The sequence below is a fragment of the Oncorhynchus clarkii genome, chromosome 22 (genome assembly GCF_045791955.1).
Source record: "Oncorhynchus clarkii lewisi isolate Uvic-CL-2024 chromosome 22, UVic_Ocla_1.0, whole genome shotgun sequence".
NCBI lineage: Eukaryota > Metazoa > Chordata > Actinopteri > Salmoniformes > Salmonidae > Oncorhynchus > Oncorhynchus clarkii.
This window is the reverse complement of record NC_092168.1, coordinates 9587351-9606826: the sequence shown is the minus strand read 5'-3', so window position 1 is coordinate 9606826 and position 19476 is coordinate 9587351. Positions and strand designations below refer to the sequence as shown.

The 19476-nt window shown below is 41.1% G+C and overlaps 1 protein-coding gene across 1 annotated transcript; it reads left to right on the top strand.

Annotated features, from left to right (window-relative positions):
- Positions 1-5647: 5647 nt before the first annotated feature.
- LOC139380317 (polypeptide N-acetylgalactosaminyltransferase 5-like) lies at positions 5648-19441 on the top strand. Its single transcript, XM_071122915.1, has 10 exons — positions 5648-7402; positions 7524-7690; positions 10303-10422; positions 10590-10725; positions 11634-11753; positions 12216-12333; positions 12810-13139; positions 13716-13796; positions 14111-14263; positions 14607-19441. Exons 1-10 carry the CDS (start codon positions 6195-6197, stop codon positions 14745-14747), a joined length of 2574 nt encoding a protein of 857 aa, XP_070979016.1. The 5' UTR covers positions 5648-6194; the 3' UTR covers positions 14748-19441.
- Positions 19442-19476: the final 35 nt, after the last annotated feature.

Below are 19476 nucleotides of genomic sequence, written 5' to 3'. Positions count from 1 at the left end.
CAGTCAATTGAAATGTATAAATTAGGCCCTAATCTATGGATTTCATCTGATGAAACATGGGACCAGCACTTGCATGTCGCGTTTATATTTTTGTCCAGTGTATATGAAACGCTTCATGGCTGATTAAAGCCAGACAACCACTGTACTGGTAGATATGCAGGAGATGTACAGTCTCTTGAGTTGACAGTCATTAAGTAAACTATCTCAGTGCTTAGAGATAGACTGATAACTAAAAATGTAGTCTGGATCATTTATCTGACTTGTACATTGTTAGGGGAATTTGAGATAATAGACCATTAAACGAAGCTGGAGTAAAAACCCAGTTGATGCATGTGCCATGTACATTTTTCACACAAATGGAAAATATGATACAAAGAGAAAAAGGGAAGTAATTGATTTCAAATTAATTGTGCAAAGGTCTCCCTGATGGGTACCATCTGTCAAAACAAGCTGTACGTTCAGTAAATCTAATCATAATGAATTAAACGGCTAACAAATTACATACATCATAGTTAACACAGGGAGAAACTACTGCAATGAACTGTTATGAAACAAATTAGGTTAAACAATGAAAGAAAATGACATCACATAAACTAAATATTACACTCATTTCCGCAAGCCATATTTCTTAATGAATTCTCTAATTAATTTAATTCACACATTGTGCATAATTTGGCACTGAAAATGTCAGTGGGTCAGACTTAACCATATTCTTACTGGCTGTCTGTTTCAACAAGAGACATATTAGCAAAACATGACCTCTATGTAAATTACAGAGACCAACTGTTGTCATTTTAATTCCAAGGTCTGATTAGCATGTCCTAAAGATATCATTTTATATTTTTTTTTACATTTGACACATGCCAGTGCCAAATTAAGAGCTTCGGTAATGTTTTGTGCATAATCCCTCTCAGTTTTAAAGAAAATGCCTACCAGTAAACAAGGACAACTTAGAGCATATCCAGAATTTAGTACTGTACCTTTCCATATAACACAACATAGACTGCATATTCACCTTGAACCAAAAGGGCAATCTATCCCCCAATAATCACTGCATGTTTGTGGGTGCCGCAATAAAAAATAATAATGAATACATGAATAACTTGTCCAATGAATAGGACATATAAACTGACACATGCATTGTGAGGCTTCAGGGCTTTCCTGGGACCAATCATTTAGCCAAACCACTAATGAAAGCCCATGTACTGTGGGTTAAGGGCCAGGGGCGGATTGGTCATCTGGCAATTCTGGCAAATGCCAGATGGGCTGGACCATTTGTGTGTCTGGTCGAAATTGACACAGACACACAAATATTTTTTTATATCGAAATAAAAGATGAAAAAGGCAGACTGTGGGCCTGTTAAGACTTCGTAAAAAAATTTTTTTTTTAAACATGCTCAATTTCTCTGTAATACTAATCGATAGTGAGACTGGCTGATCAGTGCAATTGACCCTTCTCGATCAGTGGGAAATGGAAGGATGAGCCGGCCTGGTTTTCTGATAGGCTGAGCTGACGGCACGCGAACATACATTCAAAGTCAATCGCGGCATCAGAGTGCATTATCCTCATGATTCTTGAACTGAAAGTGTCTGCCCCTGTGCCTGTTTCACTGTGCTGATCGAGCCACTCTCCTTTCTCCCGTTGTGCTTAATAGAAAAATGGGTTATTTTGATCGTATAACATTTCTACATGCAATTCGGGAAAACACAGCTTTGGAAGCTTTTTCCCCTTGTCTCAGTCAAAGAGAGGGGGTCACAGCTTTCTGTAGGTATAATTTTTATTTCTCAACTTTCAATATTCAGCTCAGTTGCAACTATATTACAACAAAGATATGATATGGCTTTGAGATATGGAGTGGTGCGGGAATAGGCCTATAGATCTCATGGGTAGTAGCCTACAACTGCAAAGTTTCTTTAGAACATTACATTTACTGTTGGATGAATGCATGGCCACTAGCAGTGGGTAGTCCATTATATTTACATTTATCAATCTAGTTCATGGGTTTTGATTTTTCACTTCCTCAGGGGTGGAACCCCAAATTAATTAGCCTATGATATTAGTTAGTGCACATAAAGATGTCATTCATTTTTATTGAACAAAACAAAAATCTGGAAATTCTGGAGTCCTATTTCGAGAGTAAACTATAGCAACTATAGTGTAATTATCAACCTAAAATTCATGCCAATCACTGGATAAAGTTGCACGTCAAAATGTGTTGAGTCATGCATTCCTGCTTGGATGTGTAAGATTAAACAACTTATGTCTTGAATAGCTCAGGAGTTTATTTATTACACTTCTTAATAAAGCACTATAAATTACTATATAAGATGATATGACTGGTGCCACCAACTGTAAAAGTGAGTGGCACCAGTGACACCAAGGGAAAATGTTAGTCTGGAGCCCTGTACTAATTAACAGTTACAGGAGGTGTTGATTCAGGGGAAAACTTATGACAGGCACTAATTTGCAATATAGCCAAAGTCGTTACCTTGCCTTTTATAACATATAAAGCTTAAGCAGAAAGGCAGAAAGTCAGACAGATAGTGAAATGGACTGGTGTGGATAAAAATGCCAGGGCCTAATTCTTATCCCAGTCCGCTCCTGCTAAGAGCAGCAACCAGGAGAGACAACACAACAAGCTTAAGCAGAAAGGCAGACAGACAGTGAAATGGACTGGTGTGGATAAAAATGCCAGGGCCTAATTCTTATCTCAGTCCGCTCCTGCTAAGAGCAGCAACCAGGGGAGACAACACAACACCCATCTTGCCTTGCCTCCCCGCTCTCTCTCTCTCTCTCTCCAAATGTTGGTGACACTTAATGGTCTAGTTGGACCCAATAAGGCTCCTAAGAGATGCCTGGTGAAGAAGTCTCGTTAACTCTCGTTTGAACAATGTGGCAAAATGTATAATACCCTAAATGTATTATTTTTCATTAGATGGTCATAAACAATATCTAGTAATGCTACATAGTTATAGAAAGGTCTGGAACTCACCTTGCTGATAAAAATGTATATTCATGTATTAGGTGTAATCACTTTTGAGGAAACAAGCTCAAGTGCAAAAATTATGAAAATATAAAAAATCAAATATGATTTTTTTCAATTCAACACAAGTGAAGAAATAGGGCTTGGAATTACTGAAATGCTCTCTAAACATTGTACACACGCGTTACTATAAGAGTTTCTCTTTCGTATAACTGTTAAAAAATTAGATGATCATATTTAGTGAAATTTAGCAAATGTGGCTCCATTTCATATAACTGATGACAGAGCATTTTCTGCCAAACCTCCTCTGACTGACGCACTGACACTATTTGAATGCCTGTGGACTCGTTACAACTTCAACTTTACGATAGAAATGATTTCGTCCCGTTGTGACCAAGAGAAAGTGGTTGTGTTTTAGTGCTACAAAATTATTTTGTATTTTTTTCATGTTGGGAGCTCATAATCCGACTAAGAATATCACAGCAAATTGAAACCACCGCTGCTGGTTTCACTAGACCGGCTCCGTCGTTCAGAGGGAGGACAAATCGATTCTTTGTTTGGATAGGCTAGAAAATGTTACGCATCACTCCATATGCAAATGCAGGGTGTGAAACCCGACACAACATTCTAATATCCTTAATGTTCTTCGTAGAACCTTAGGGCACTTGAACTCTAAAAAAGTAAAGGTTCCTGGAGGATCCTTTAGGGCAATGGTTCCCAAACTTTTTATAGTCCCATACCCCTTCAAACATTCAACCTCCAGCTGTTTACCCCCTCTGGCACCAGGGTCAGCGCACTCCCAAATGTTGTTTTTTTCCGTCATTGTCAGCCTGCCACACACACACTATGCAATACATTTATGAACATTTATTAAACATAAGAATGAGTGTGAGTTTTTGTAAACGCGGCTCGTGGGAATTGACAAATAGTTCTTATAGGACCAGGGCTCAAATAATAATATAATAATAATCAATAATTTTGGTTTTTATTTAACCATCTTACATATAAAACCTTATTTGTTCATCGAAAATTGTGAATAGCTGACCACAGGTTAATTAGAAGGGTGTGGTTGAAAGGATGCACATAACTCTGCAATGTTGGGTTGTATTGGAGAGAGTCTCAGTTTTAAAACATTTTCCACACACAATCTGTGCCTGTATTTAGTTTTCATGCTAGTGAGGGCCAAGAATCCATTCTCACATAGGTATGTGGTTGCAAAGGGTATCAATGTCTTAACAGCTCGATTTGCCAAGGCAGGATACTTTGAGTACAGCCCAATCCAGAAATCTGGCAGTGGCTTCTGATCAATTTCCATTTTCACAAAACTGTTTGTTGCAATTCCGATGAGGCTCTCTTGTTCAGATATGGGTAAGTGGACTGGAGGCAGGGCATGAAAGGGATAACGAATCCAGTTGTTTGTGTCATCCGTTTCGGGAAAGTAATTTGTGTAATTGCGAACCCAACTCATTTAGGTGCTTCGCTATATCACATTTGACATTGTCCCTAAGCTTGAGTTCATTTGCACACAAAAAAATCATACAATGATGGAAAGACCTGTGTGTTCTCCTTGTTAACGCAGACAGAGAAGAGCTCCAACTTCTTAATCAAAGTCTCAATTGTGTCCAGCACATTGAATATAGTTGAGGAGAATCCCTGTAATCCTAGATTCACATCATTCAGGCGAGAAAAAACATCACTCAGGGGCCTTGCTTTAATTAACAAAGCCAGAGGATATATCCATTGGACTTGGGGCTCTGCTGGCTTGCCTAGTTAAATAAAGATAAAATGTAATCTCAGCAGAGCCCCAAGTCCAATGGATATATCCTCTGGCTTGTTGATGTTAATGTGTTGATGTTCTCCGTATCCATAGCCAGAATGATTTTGCAGTGCATGATCATCAAACAGGTTTCCTGTTGTAATTCATCAGAGATATAGGGAGGGTGATGTCTGTGAATGAAAACTATTAGAATTACACAGATGTTTAAAGAAGCTGTGGCTAAGTCATGCTGATGCAGTTTACTTTCGGGGAATCCAGCATCCTAACAGTGCACTGTGCACCCGCTAAATTTACTTTCCAATTCACAAGAAGTTGAAACCAGATAACTGTTATAATGATGAGATTACATTTTATCTTTATTTAACTAGGCAAGTCAGTTAACAACAAATTATTATTTACAATGACGGCCGCCCGCGGCCAAGCCCTGACCGAGACGCTGGGATAATTGTGCACCGCTCTATGGGACTCCCAATCACGGTCTGGAATTGAACCAGGTCTGTAGTGCCACCTCTAGCACTAAGATGCAGTGCCTTAGACCGCTAGCCCATGTATCTGATGCTGTCTGGACAGAATTAGTATGACATCCCATAATCGTTTGGTCCAGATAGCATCAGATACATGGTCTACACATACTGAGACAGAGAGGCGCTGTTTCGCTCGCTCGGATGCTTCAACTGCGATGTATGCTTTTTTTCGTTCCGGGCGCGTCTTGGTCAAATAAATTATCAATATTTCAATATTTTATTTGAACGGGCAAGGAGGACCTGGCCCGCCCATAACGCTGGACCTGGGCCACACCCTCTTCCACGCCACCTTTCCTGTGCACTGAAACGGTTTGCATACAATTAAGATATCTGTCCAATCGCTGTGTGTGCTCTCAAAGTGCAAAGTTGAAATGTGTCGTAGACGGGAGGTACTTCCACGACAGAATAGGGGTAAATGTGGCTAAGAATTGAATGGATGTCTGTGGTTTTCTCATTCTCTTCAAGGAAATTATGTAATTTCTCATTCAAAGACATTAGTAGAGGGCAAGTAACAAAATGCAAGCTAATTGCATTGCATTCCCAGAAAAGTGGACAGCGCATGGATAAGCTACTTGATACATTGTAACATTCAGGGAAGTAAATGGACAGCATGGAATTTCACAAGTAAGTTTTACTGATAATTTTTGCGTTATTGTTTATGTTTTTTGTTTTTTTTGCTACAGAATGCACACTAGTTCAATGAAGGATATTTGACAGAAGATTCCCGAAAGTGGTTTGGCCAAAGCAATCTTCTCGGCGTAGAATGCCACGCAGGCAATAGCCTACTACTACTATACTACTATCCAAACTAAAGAAACGAAGTTGAAATGGGGGTTGATAAGTAGGCTATGACCCGCGAATGCATTAATAAGATACTGTGACATTATATCTAGATTTAGGCCAACTAAAATGAGGGCGATAAAGATAAGGAAATACTTTAGGGGTAGTGGGAGGGTACTTGCATTTGTTTTCATTGCATCTATTATTTGGCTGCTGTTCGACATGGCAGCACTTCGCCTGTCATTAAATGACGTTAACAGCCAACTTTTAAAAGAAAGCGTAGTGAAGGAAAGGCAGGCTGTCAGACAGCAGGCCACGAAACGTACTAAGTTGGTGCATAGGGGGTTTAAAAATCCAGTACAGAGAGTAGACTTGGACCTGGATGAGGCAGGTAATAAAGATCCACTCCAGGATGAAAATAAAGTCCTTGAAGTGTACAGGAAGCGAGGACCCGCTGTCAAAAATGACCCACAGTTTATGGACAAAGTAAACTCGCATGAGCAACAAGGAGGGAATGCCCAACCAAAGTTAGACCGTGCTGTCATCTTTAAGCATAACCAAATCGAGCCTGTGCATCATGTCACAGTACACTTGAGTGTGCCTTTGAATACAAAAGCACCTGTCAAAGATCCTTTGCCCGTCAAAGATGTGTCAAAAAAGGCAGTGGACTTGGTGCTGGAGGATGGGAAAGTAGGACCTACGGAGAGGGATAAGATTGTGGCATTCCCTGCAGCAGTAGGCTCAAACTTTACCAAAGTGCCACCTGGTGTTCAGGAAGGAAAACATGTTGAAACGCCTGCCTCAAAAAATACAGGAGAGAACCAAGAGGGAAATATAGACCTACTGCAAAATCGCAAAGAAAATATTGACTCCAAGACACAGAAGAAAGTCAAAAACTCACTTGAGCCTGGCAAACAAGAAAGCTTTATTAAAGACAAAGTTGCAGTGGACTACACAGTTAAACCTGTCAAAAATGATGTACTAAAAGGAGAAGAGGTGATTGTCAACAAAGAGGACAAACAGATCAATGAGCTTGATAAAGGTAACCCTGAAGCCCTAAAGGAGTACTTACCACCTACAGCAAAGCCAAAACGCCAACAAGGAGTTCCCACAAATTCCACAGTTGTTCGAAACACAGGTGTCCACAAAGTGCTGGCATTAGACATGACCCAAGCGCCTAGAGATGCCAACGCAATTGGGCAATTTGGGCAAGCAGCCATGGTGCCCAGTGACAAAGAGCAGGAGGTGAGGAACCGTTGGAATGAGGGCCATTTCAACGTCTACCTGAGTGACCAGATCCCTGTGGACAGAGCCATCCCAGACACCAGACCTCATACGTGAGTCACACTGTTGCCTGGACCACACCATGATTACTTACTCACCCCCACACTCCTGTCACTCATACAGTATACTAATGGTTAGTGTTAAGTAACCTCTCTTTCCATTGTTGTTCTCCAGGTGTTCTGAGAGTGTGGTCCATGATTACTTGCCCACCACCAGTGTGATCTTCTGCTTTGTGGACGAGGTGTGGTCCACTTTGCTCCGGTCTGTCCACAGTGTCCTCAACCGGTCTCCACCACACCTTCTCAAAGAGATCATCCTGGTGGATGACTTTAGTGCCAAAGGTAAGAATGGGGAAAGGCTATAGAATTGTTTAGATATACAGTACCAGTCAAAAGTATGGACACCTACTCATTCAAGGTTTTTTAAATGTATTTTTACTGTCTTCTAGGTTGTAGAATAATAGTGAAGACTTATAAACTATGAAATAACACATGGAATCATGTAGTAACCAAAAAATGAAAATATATGGTAGATTCTTCAAAGTAGCCACCCTTTGCCTTGATGACAGCTTTATGCACTCTTGGCATTCTCTCAACCAGCTTCACCTGGAATGCTTTTCCAACAGTCTTGAAGGAGTTCCCACATATGCTGAGCTCTTGTTGGCTGCTTTTCCTTCACTCTGCAGTCCAACTCATCCCAAACCATCTCAATTGGGTTGAGGTCAGGTGATTGTGGAGGCCAGGTCATCTGATGCAGCACTCATCACTCTCCTTCTTGATCAAATAGCCTTTGTACAGCCTTTACATTGTCCTGTTGAAAAACAAATGATAGTCCCACTAAGCGCAAACCAGATGGGATGGCGTATCGCTGCAGAATGCCGTGGTAGCCATGCTGGTTAAGTGTGCCTTGAATTCTAAATAAATCAGACGGTATCACCAGCAAAGCAGCATCATCACACCACCTCCTCCATGCTTCACAGTGGGAACCACACATGCAGAGATCATCCGTTCACCTACTCTGCGTCTCACAAAGACACGGCGGTTGGAACCAAAAATCTCAAATTCTCAAATCAAAGGACACATTTCCACTGGTCTAATGTCCATTGCTCGTGTTTCTTGGCCCAAGCAAGTCTCTTCTTATTATTGGTGTCCTTTTAGTAGTGGTTTCTTTGCAGCAATTTGACTATGAAGGCCTGATTCACACTGTCTCCTCGGAACAGTTGATGTTGATGTCTATTACTTGAACTCTGTGAAGCAGTTATTTGGGCTGCAATTTCTGAGGCTGGTAACTCTAATGAACTTATCCTCTGCGGCAGAGGTAACTCTAGGTCTTCCTTTCCTGTGGCGGTCCTCATGAGAGCCAGTTTCATCAAAGCGTTTGATGGTTTTTGCTACTGCACTTGAAGAAACTTTCAAAGTTCTTGAAATGTTCCGCATTGACTGACCTTCATGTCTTAAAGTAATGGACTGTCGTTTCTCATTGCTTATTTGAGCTGTTCTTGCCATAATATGAACTTGGTCTTTTACCAAATAGAGCTATTTTCTGTATACCAACCCTAACTTGTCACAACACAACTGATTGGCTCAAAAGCATTAAGGAAAGAAATTCCACCAATTTAACTTTTAACAAGGCACACCTGTTAATTGAAATGCATTCCAGGTGACTACCTCCTGAAGCTAGTTGAGAGAATGCCAAGAGTGCAAAGCTGTCATCAGTGCACCGGTTGCCTGCTTTGAAGAATTGAAAAATATTTTGTTTTGTTTAAAAAATATATTTATTTTTAGTTGGTTACTACATGATGTTATTTCAGAGTTTTGATGTCTTCACTATTATTCTACAATGTAAAAAATAAAAATAAACTTGAATGAGAAGGTGTCAACTTTTGACTGGTTGTGTGTGTGTGGTTGTGTGTGTGTGTGTGTGTGACACACATTTAATAGGTTGTCTTTGGGAGGGGCTTTCCTGGTGAACAGTACAGATGGTGTAATAGGAATTTCCAAGTGAACAATAGAGAACAGCAGTCGTAGATTTAGTCAACAAAAAATCAACAGGTAGACAGAAGGAGAGCAAATGTCTAACTGGCATCTTGGAGACGGGCACTTTTCTATATACTAATCAGACAGCACCAAATGTTCTGTAAACACCAGCCTGAGAAGCGTGTAGGAAGTCAATAACAAAGTCGGTGACTAAAATAAAGTGCATTTAAAATCGGTGTGTTCGCAGTCCTTGTACCTCCAGTCTGCGTCAATCATTATCAACGGATACTACAGAGAATAATCTTTAACATTCCACAAGTCTAGTGACCATCAACCCGCACCTTGAGTTTCACAAACAGAAATTATGTGTATTACAGGAAGGGGAACTGTATAAATATGCTTAACATTGTGTTAAAGTGTTGTGGTTTTATATAGAGGTTTGTATATTTTCAGCCAGTAGTTTTCAAAGTAGTGCTCACAAGTCAAAACAATCTTCAATGTCATCCATTTCGTATATGTTACGTCCAGCAATTCGTATGACCTGTTACCAATTCCAATTGATACAATATTTTCCGACTGTGTAAGTGCTTTCACTATGAAAGGGATGAAACTCAATTGAACAAAATATTTGAACTATTGATTGTAAGGATTGCTTGGCGTTCGATTTAGATGTTTTGTTATGCATGTATAAACTGTCAAATTACACGTGGAGTTCAAAACATAAGGTTTTAAAAAAAATAATAATACAGACGAGGTTTTCAAGATCCTGTTCATTCTCCTTTAATCGCTATAAACTAAATATGAACTTTATTAATATTGGAGACCTCTTAAAGAGTTTCCTGAACAGGTGATGTCGCTCTCTGCCCAAATGACTTATAGCTTACAATTAGGGCCTGGAGTTTTTCCTGGCCAGGTGTCATGGTCGGGAGGATAAACTCAGAGCTGTAAGCTTACTTGCCCTCAATCCACTCTCTCAGAATATCTCAAGGACCATCTGGATGTGTACATGTCCCAGTATCCCAAAGTACGGATCGTCCGTCTGAAGGAGAGGCAGGGCTTGATCCGAGCTAGGCTGGCAGGAGCCGCCATTGCCAAAGGTAACCAACCACATCCTGCCGTCACCGCTTTCTCATTCATTTGTTTGCTGTATAAACAAAATATCCTATACAAATAATCTCAATCCTGTCCTCCCATGTATGTGGCAGCCAAGCGTCCCTGTGGATTTTGTGTTTGTCTTCAGCGGGTTTGTTTGCATTTCTCACAGGTGACGTTTTGACCTTTCTTGACTCGCATATCGAATGCAACGTGGGCTGGCTGGAACCTCTGCTGGAGAGAGTGTACATGGACCGGAGGAAAGTGGCCTGCCCAGTCATCGAAGTCATCAGTGACAAGGATTTGAGGTAATGTGTTATTACCATTATACATTATGCCTGTGTCCCAGAGCCCCATGGGCCCTGGTCAAAAGTAGTGCACTATATAGGGACTAGGGAATCCTTTGGGACGCTTCCTGGGCCATATGGACAAAAATGCATATCAGGATAAATTGACTGAATTATCATGATAACTAATGATAAATTGAGCGTTAAATGTATAACATTGATGTGCATCAGTTACTTTTCTAGGTGCCTCTGAGTGTTGTAGCTATCAATTGTCCCATTTAGTATTAGCAGCCTTATTCCATTCTCTAGTGTAGGCTGCTTATCGTAATTATGAGTAAAATGTCCACGACGTAGTCGGTTTGGTCGGCGTTGATAATTTTCGTTTTATGGTTCTAGTTTGAGTTATTATTCAACCTCATTGTCCACATTTTGGTCTGTCGGTACCCTGTGGGGGGCACAATGTCTCATAGTGATATTTCTAAAGGTCTATGCACCTAGTGGGCCATTCTCGCTCGGACAAAGCTCACTTAGCTGACTATGTCCCTAGTGTTGCAAAATGTGCGACGGCAACGGTAGCGGTCTGTGTGTTACCTACACGTAACACATCATTAGAACACTTTTATTCACAGCTATCCGTCTGACACGTTTTCAACAGACCTTTGACCGCAAGGGTTCATATTGGAATTACCTGTCTACATTGGTGTTAAAAAGAGAGAGTGATCACCATAGAGTTCTCAGCTTCTTTTTATACATCCAGATCTGATGCAACATCCTGTTTACTGGAAGTCGGTCCTTGTAATGTTGATTTCAGGCTCCTGTGTGATTTTAATCAGATTCATCTGAGTTGTATGCATTTCATTCCCTCATGCATTATTCCTCCAGTAGTGTAATATTTGGTTGATTGTGTTTTGTGTTTTGTGTTTTTACAGCTATGTGTTGGTTGACAACTTCCAAAGAGGCGTGTTCAAATGGCCCTTGGTGTTTGGGTGGAGCACGTTATCAAAGGACACCATCAAGAAGAATCACATGAAGGATTCAGATCCCATCAGGTAGTGCTGTATTTCATTACACCCCTCGTGACTGTTCATTCACATAGTGATAGTTGCAGATGAGTTCAACAACATAAGGGCCCTGTTCCAAAACCATCGCTCTATACATGATTGGATGGGTCAAAGCTAGGTTACGCTTACTTATTACTTTCACCAATCCAACCAATTGAGATCAGTGATTACTTGAAGGGGCCAAGGTCTGACTCATATCCTGATTCCTTTGTGAGAGTTGATAAGACCTAGGAGGAATGTTGTTTTTGTATTCTTCACTTTCTCAATCTTTTCGCTAACTGGGTTGTATTCATTAGTGTACACTGTAGCAAAATGTTTTGCAACAGAAAATTAAAACAAGTATTTGTAATTGTATTTGTAAAAGTTCAGGTAGTCCTTCCCTGTTTCAGTCCATTTTCTTCCGTTTGGTGCCTAATGAATACAACCCTGGACTGTGTTTTTGTTCCTCAGATGTCCTGTCATGGCAGGAGGCCTTTTCTCCATCGATAAGAAGTACTTCTATGAACTGGGCTCTTATGATCCTGGCCTGGATGTATGGGGTGGAGAGAACATGGAGATCTCTTTTAAGGTAAGTTGTAGAACTGGGCGATATGGTCAAAAGTCCATATCGCGATAAATTGTCTGAATTGATGCGATAATGATAAATGGAAGGTTTACTTTTAACATTAATGTGCACCCCAGTTGTTTTTGTAATGGTAATTTAAACCAGCGTTTGCTATACTGCTACTTATTGTAATGAACGATATCAGCAAAATGCCTGGGTTAAATGTGTCTAATTGCCGGTTTATCGTCCCAGCTCTAGTCATTTGGACACACTTTCCCATGTTTTATTATTTGTTATTCGACAACCTGTCCCAGGATTACACCGTTAACTCTGACTCATGATCAAGGCTGCTTCCCAAATGGCATCCTATTCCCAAATGGCATCCTATTCCCTACATGGTGCACTACTTTCGCCCAGAGCCCTATGAGAAAAAAATAGGGTGCCATTTGGGATGCTTCTCAAATGATCTGATCACACCCTATGTTTTTTTTTTGTTGCAGATTTGGATGTGCGGAGGTGAGATCGAGATCATCCCGTGTTCCCGAGTGGGCCATATTTTCCGAGGCGAGAACCCGTACAAGTTTCCCAAGGACAGGCAGAAGACGGTTGAGCGTAACCTGGCCAGGGTGGCAGAGGTGTGGCTGGATGAGTACAGGGACCTGTTCTACGGCCATGGATACCTCCATCTGCTGGATAGGAGTGTCATCGATATCGGCAACCTCACAGACCAGATCGAACTCAGGAAGAAGCTTGAGTGCAAGAGCTTCAAGTGGTACCTGGACAACGTGTACCCAGACATGGTCGCTCCACTGGTCAAAGCTGAGGGGCTGGTAGGTGTACTTTTTTTACAGTAGTAAATAATATTAATGGATTAGGTTTACAGTATGATACTCAAAGCGTTTAAATGGTATTATTGCTGCAGTTTATAACTACGTTTGACACACTTCTAATCATTGTCTTTTATTAAGTGATTATTTTTTTTTTGATTCATCAATAGGAATCTAGTTTTTACTTTTAGGCTGTTTACCTTAGACTATATCGCATTGTCGCTCTTTTTCGGGGAAACGATTGTTACTCTTACTTTGTTTGTTTCTCCAGTTAAATTATCCCTCATCTCGATGTTGAGAGACAATTGTACTTTTTTTTTCTGGGGGGGGGGTTGTTTTCTTGTCTCCTCTCAATGCCTCTGTAACTCAGACAGATGTCAATTGTACTCTTATCTGAACAAAGAGTGGCTGTCTCGTCAGGCTTGTGACAGTTCTGTCAGCATTTGTTGAAGGCACAGAACGAAAGAGAGAAGCCTTTCCACTGTCAATATGGTGCAGTGACACTACCTATGTAAGCAAATTTTATGACTGCTCTAGGCATTGTCATGTGATGTTATACCTGTGATCCTCCTTTGCTAGGTTTTCAATCGCGGAGTCAGAAAATGCCTCGCTCTGCAGGATGGCTCCCTTGCCTTTCAGACATGTGATCTCAGCAAGCTGGTAAATACTCCCAGCTTCCCCATTTGATATGAAATGCTTTTGTTTAATGGCTATAACACATGGCATAGCTCCAGATGTGCTCACTATGGGATTCCTGTTTAATTCAACACACACCCAACCGGTCTTGAAAACCCCCGTAGTTGTCATGAAGTCTAATTTATATGATCGACACTAAGGATGCGTCCCAAATTACACCCAATTCCCTAGATGATGCACTACCCTACGGACCCTGGTCAAAAGCAGTGTAGTATATAGGTAATAAGAGAGCCTGCATCCCTAATTGCAAACTCTACCCCTCTGTCCCTAAACCTCAGAGTCAACACTTCAATTACACCTGGATGAGGCACGTTCGCCAGAAGGATGTCTGTGTCACTGCTCATGGCAAAGGGACCAGTCTGGCTCTGCAGCCGTGTGACAACACCAAGCCACAGCTACGATGGCTCCACAAGGCCACCAACTCTGCTCTGGTAGGTTCACTTGGTTCTGAATCTTGGTTTTGAGGTAGAGTATTAAGTCATTCCTGAGCCAAGCCGCTTATAAGTGTCAGCGTTGCATGCAGCATATTTCCAGTGTGTGAGGAGGAAATTCAGAAACTCTTTGGTGGATGGCAGATGTTGAGAACGGCTTCTTTACTGTTGAAACCAACTGTTTTCGTCCCGTCGCTTTCATCAGGGTTTTTGCACATGAATTCGCAACACCTTGGTTGGAGCGGGAGGTAGCCAGCAGTGTTCCTTTCAGTTGCTGGATGAAAGTTACCATTATGCTGATGGTGATTTTCACTGGTATTCCCCCTGTGTTCTCTTTGCTCAGGTGGAGCACCTCATAGCGGAGCATAGTCCCCGGCGTCTGTGCCTGGAGGCTGGGTCCCTGGATGACAGCATACAGCTGAAGGAGTGCCAGTCTACCAGTCCCTACCAGAAGTGGCAGTTCACACATTACCACACTGTGTGATGGGAGTACAGGGCTACAGCACTGTTCCTGCATTAGAGATTGACACTAAAGTACTTGACTGTACTGTATGCATTTGGATGTGTTCAGTGTATTTCTGCAATGGGATATGCATGGTGCTGCTGGTATGTTGGTGTGAGGGTGGTGTTGGGACGTGCAATGCTTTTTTACTTCTCCTTTTTATCATGATCAAGCTTCACTTGGATTTTTACATTTTTGCATGACTGAGGCCCCGGAATGATTTGAAAGGACAGCTGTTACACAGTGTAATTACAGTTTTGTATTTGATGGCATAGTTTACTGGTGTAGGCTATACAAATAAATAATAGTTGCATACTCGTATACAGTGGCTTAAGGAAGTATTCACCACCACCCCCCCCCCCCCCCCTTGGCATTTTTCCTATTTTGTTGCCTTACAACCTGAAATTAAAATATATTTTTTTTTTTTGGGGGGGGGGTTGTTGTTGTATCATTTGATTTACACAACATGCCTACCACTTTGAAGATGCAAAATATTTTTCCCTGTGAAACAGACAAGAAATAAGACAAAAAAACAACTTGGGCATGCATAACTATTCACCCTCCCAAAGTCAATACTTTGTAGAGCCACCTTTCGCAGCAATTACAGCTGAAAGTCTCTTGGGGAATGTCTCTCTATAAGCTTGGCACGTCTAGCAACTGGGATTTTTGCCCATTCAAGGCAAAACTGCTCCAGCTCCTTCAAATTGGATGGGTTCCGCTGGTGTACAGCAATCTTTAAGTCATACCACAGATTCTCAATTGGGATTGAGGTCTGGGCTTTGATTAGGCCATTCCAAGACATTTAAATATCGCCCCTTAAAGCAACACTTGAGTGGTTTATCAGTATGCTTAGGGTCATTGTCCTGCTGGAAGGTGAACCTCCATCCCAGTCTCAACTCTCTGGAAGACTGAAACTGAGACTGTATTTAGCGCCATCCATTCTGACTAGTTGCCCAGTCCCCGCCGATGGAAAAACATCCCCACAGCATGATGCTGCCACCACCATGGGGATGGTTTTCTCGGGGTGATGAGGTGTTGGGTTTGCCCCAGCCTTAGTGTTTTCCTTGATGGCCAAAAAGCTAAATTTTAGTCTCATCTGACCAGAGTAACTTCTTCCATATGTTTGGGGAGTCTCCCACATGCCTTTTGGTGAACACCAAACGTGTTTGCTTATTTTTTTTCTTTAAGCAATTGCTGTTTTCAGGCCACTCTTCCGTAAAGCCCAGCTCTGGAATGTACGGCTTAAAGTGGTCCTATGGACAGATACTCCAATCTCCACTGTGGTGCTTTGCAGCTCCTTCGGGGTTCTCTTTGTTGCGCCTCTGATTAATGCCCTCCTTGCCTGGTGAGTTTTGGTGAGCGGCCCTCTCTTGGCAGGTTTGTTGTGGTGCCGTATTCTTTCCGTTCTTTAATAATGGATTTGATGGTGCTCAGTGTGATGTTCAAAGTTTCAGATTTTTTTTCTAACCCAACCCTGAAATCTCCACAACTTTGTCCCTGACCTGTTTGGAGAGCTCCTTGGTCTTCATGGTGCTCCTTGCTTAGTGGTGTTGCAGACTCTGGGGCCTTTCAGAACAGGTGTGTGTGTATATTTACACTGAGATCATGTGACACTTAGATTGCACACAGGTGAACTTAAAAAAATAAAATAAAATGTGACTTCTGAAGGTTGCACCAGATCTTATTTAGGGGCTTCATAGCAAAGGGGGTGAATACATAAGCACGCACCACTTTACCGTTTTCATTTCACTTCCCCAATTTGGACTTTTGTGTGTGTCCGTTAAATGAAACACATTTAAATTACAGGTTGTAATGCAACAAAATTGGAAAAATGCCAAGGGGAGCGAATACTTTTATAAGGCACTGTGTGTACGTATGTATGTGTATATAAGCTCTGTGGTTTACTCAAATTACTGTGAGCTTGTTTATAGAGGGTGTGACTCTCTTTAGCTTTATAGCCTACAGTTTACTTGCCGTTAGTCAACACCTCTACTAACTTTTCTGTGTGTGCCAGCTCATGCTTTTCACTAGTGTACTGTTGTTTTCACATGCATGTTCACCAGCTTTGCAGAAAATGAATTCTCATGTCTGGGCAAATCAATCACGAATGTGCCTTTTTTTGATTATTTACATGAGTATTTGTTTCCTGCAGATGTCCTATATACAGATGAAGTTGGAAGTTTCAGGAATTGTATTTCACAATTCCTGACATTTAATCCTAGTCCCTGTCTTAGTTCAGTTAGGATCACCACTTAATTTTAAGAATGTGAAATGTCAGAATAATAGAGAATTATTTATTTCAGCTTTTATTTCTTTCATCACATTCCCAGTGGGTCAGAAGTTTACATACACTCAATTAGTATTTGGTAGCATTGCCTTTAAAATGTTTAACTTGGGTCAAATGTTTCAGGTAGTGTTCCACAAGCTTCCCACAATAAATTGGGTGAATTTTGGCCCATTCCTCCTGACAGAGCTGGTGTAACTGAGTGAGTCAGGTTTGTAGGCCTCATTGCTCACATGCTTTTTCAGTTCTGCTCACAATTTTTTTTTTTATAGGATTGAGGTCAGGGCTTTGTGATGGCCACTCCAATACCTTGACTTTGTTGTCCTTAAGCCAACTTTGGAAGTATGCTTGGGGTCATTGTCCACTTGGAAGACCCATTTGTGACCAAGCTTTAAATTAACTTCCTGACTGATGTCTTGATGTTGCTTCAATATTTCCACACAATTTTCCCTCCTCGTGATGCCCTCTATTTTGTGAAGTGCACCAGTCCCTCCCGCAGCAAAGCACACCCACAACATGATGCTGTCACCCCCGTGCTTCCCGGTTGGGATGATGTTCTTCGGCTTGCAAGCTTCCCCCTTTTTCCTCCAAACATAACAATGGTCATTATGGCCAAACAGTTCTATTTTTGTTTCATCAGACCAGAGGACATTTCTCCAAAAAGTACGATCATTGTCCACATGACCAGTTGCAAATCGTAGTCTGGCTTTTTCTATGGCGGTTTTGGAGCAGTGGCTTCTTCCTTGCTGAGCGGCCTTTCAGTTTATGTCGATATTGGACTCGTTTTACTGTGGATATAGATACTTTTGTACCTGTTTCCTCCAGCATCTTCACAAGGTCCTTTGCTGTTGTTCTGGGATTGATTTGCACTTTTCTCACCAAAGTACGTTCATTTCTAGGAGATGGAACGCATCTCCTACCTGAGCGGTATGATGGCTGCATGGTCCCATGATGTTTAGACTTGCGTACAATTGTTTGTACAGATGAACGTGGTACCTTCAGACGTTTTGGAAATTGCTCCCAAGGGTGAACCAGACTTGTGGAGGTCTGGGCTGATTTTTATCTTGATTTTCCCATGATGTCAAGCAAAAGAGCCACTGTGTTTGAAGGTAGGCTTTGAAATACATCCACAGGTACACCTCCAATATACTCAAATGATGTCAATTAGCCAATCAGAAGCTTCTAAAGCTATGACATAATTTTCTGGAATATTCCAAGCTGTTTAAAGGCACAGTCAACTTCGTGTACGTAAACTTCTGACCCACTGGAATTGTGATACAGTGAATTAAACTGTCTAAACAATGGTTAGAAAAATTACTTGTGTCATGCACAAAGTAGATGTGCTAACCGACTTGCCAAAACTATAGTTTGAACAAGAAATTTGTGGAGTGGTTGAAAAACGAGTTTTAATGATTCCAACCTAAGTGTATGTAAACTTCTGACTTCAACTGTATTTTAGCACTCCATTTGACCGCACAATTGCCCATATCTGTTTCAGTGCCAGATGGCTGGATATTTTATGCCACTTTGATTTCATGTAAATAGTTCTGTTTTGTCCGTGTACCATTTTGATGTACAAATGTAAATGCATGCAGTGTGCATGAGTCTGTGTTGGCATTACATATCACAGATAGCTTTGCTAAAGACATTTTCTTTGAGATAAAATAGTATTGCATTATGAGTCCGCTCCGGGTTGAAGTTTTCCCTAGGTACAGATCTGTGATCAGCTTCCCCTCCCCAATTATAACCTCAATGATTAGTGGGGAACACTTCAAACTGACCCAAGATCAGTGTCTACGGGCAACTTCACCCTTCACTTTAGAAGCCTGGTATAAGAGCTGCTTGTTTTTTTACTATGGTTGTAGGTTTAGTGCATGTACATTTCTTTACCAATAGAGGGAACTGTTGATGCCAAAGATGAACGATGGGATTTTCTTTCTCCAAACTCACACACATCAATGTTAATTTCCTTTTAATGAATAGATATTCAAGTTTTCTTTTTCCACATTTATGCAACAGATATTCCAGGAGAACATGTAATATTACAGTATGGAAAGGTATGTCTGTTATAGGGGTTTAACATTATTAGTTGGTTCAGTTCTTATAGCCTAAGGCGAACGTGTGTGTATACATTTTAAATAGCAGAACTTTACATATAGGGTTGATCACCTGAAATTCAGATTTGCAGTGCTTAGCAAAGTGTATTGAAATGTTTACAGACCAGGAGCCCCTGGAGAATGCAAGTTGTAATGTTTTGCTAGTAGTATTATTAGCTCCCCAAGCCTCTTTTTAAAAAAAATTTTTTTATTTTTTTTATCTGCTTATCAAATACCTGCCTTACATAATCAAATGTTCCCTGTTAATTTTCTAATTAAATAACAACACTACTATGCATATTGAGCTCCTCTCAGCAGTCTTTCCAAGTCT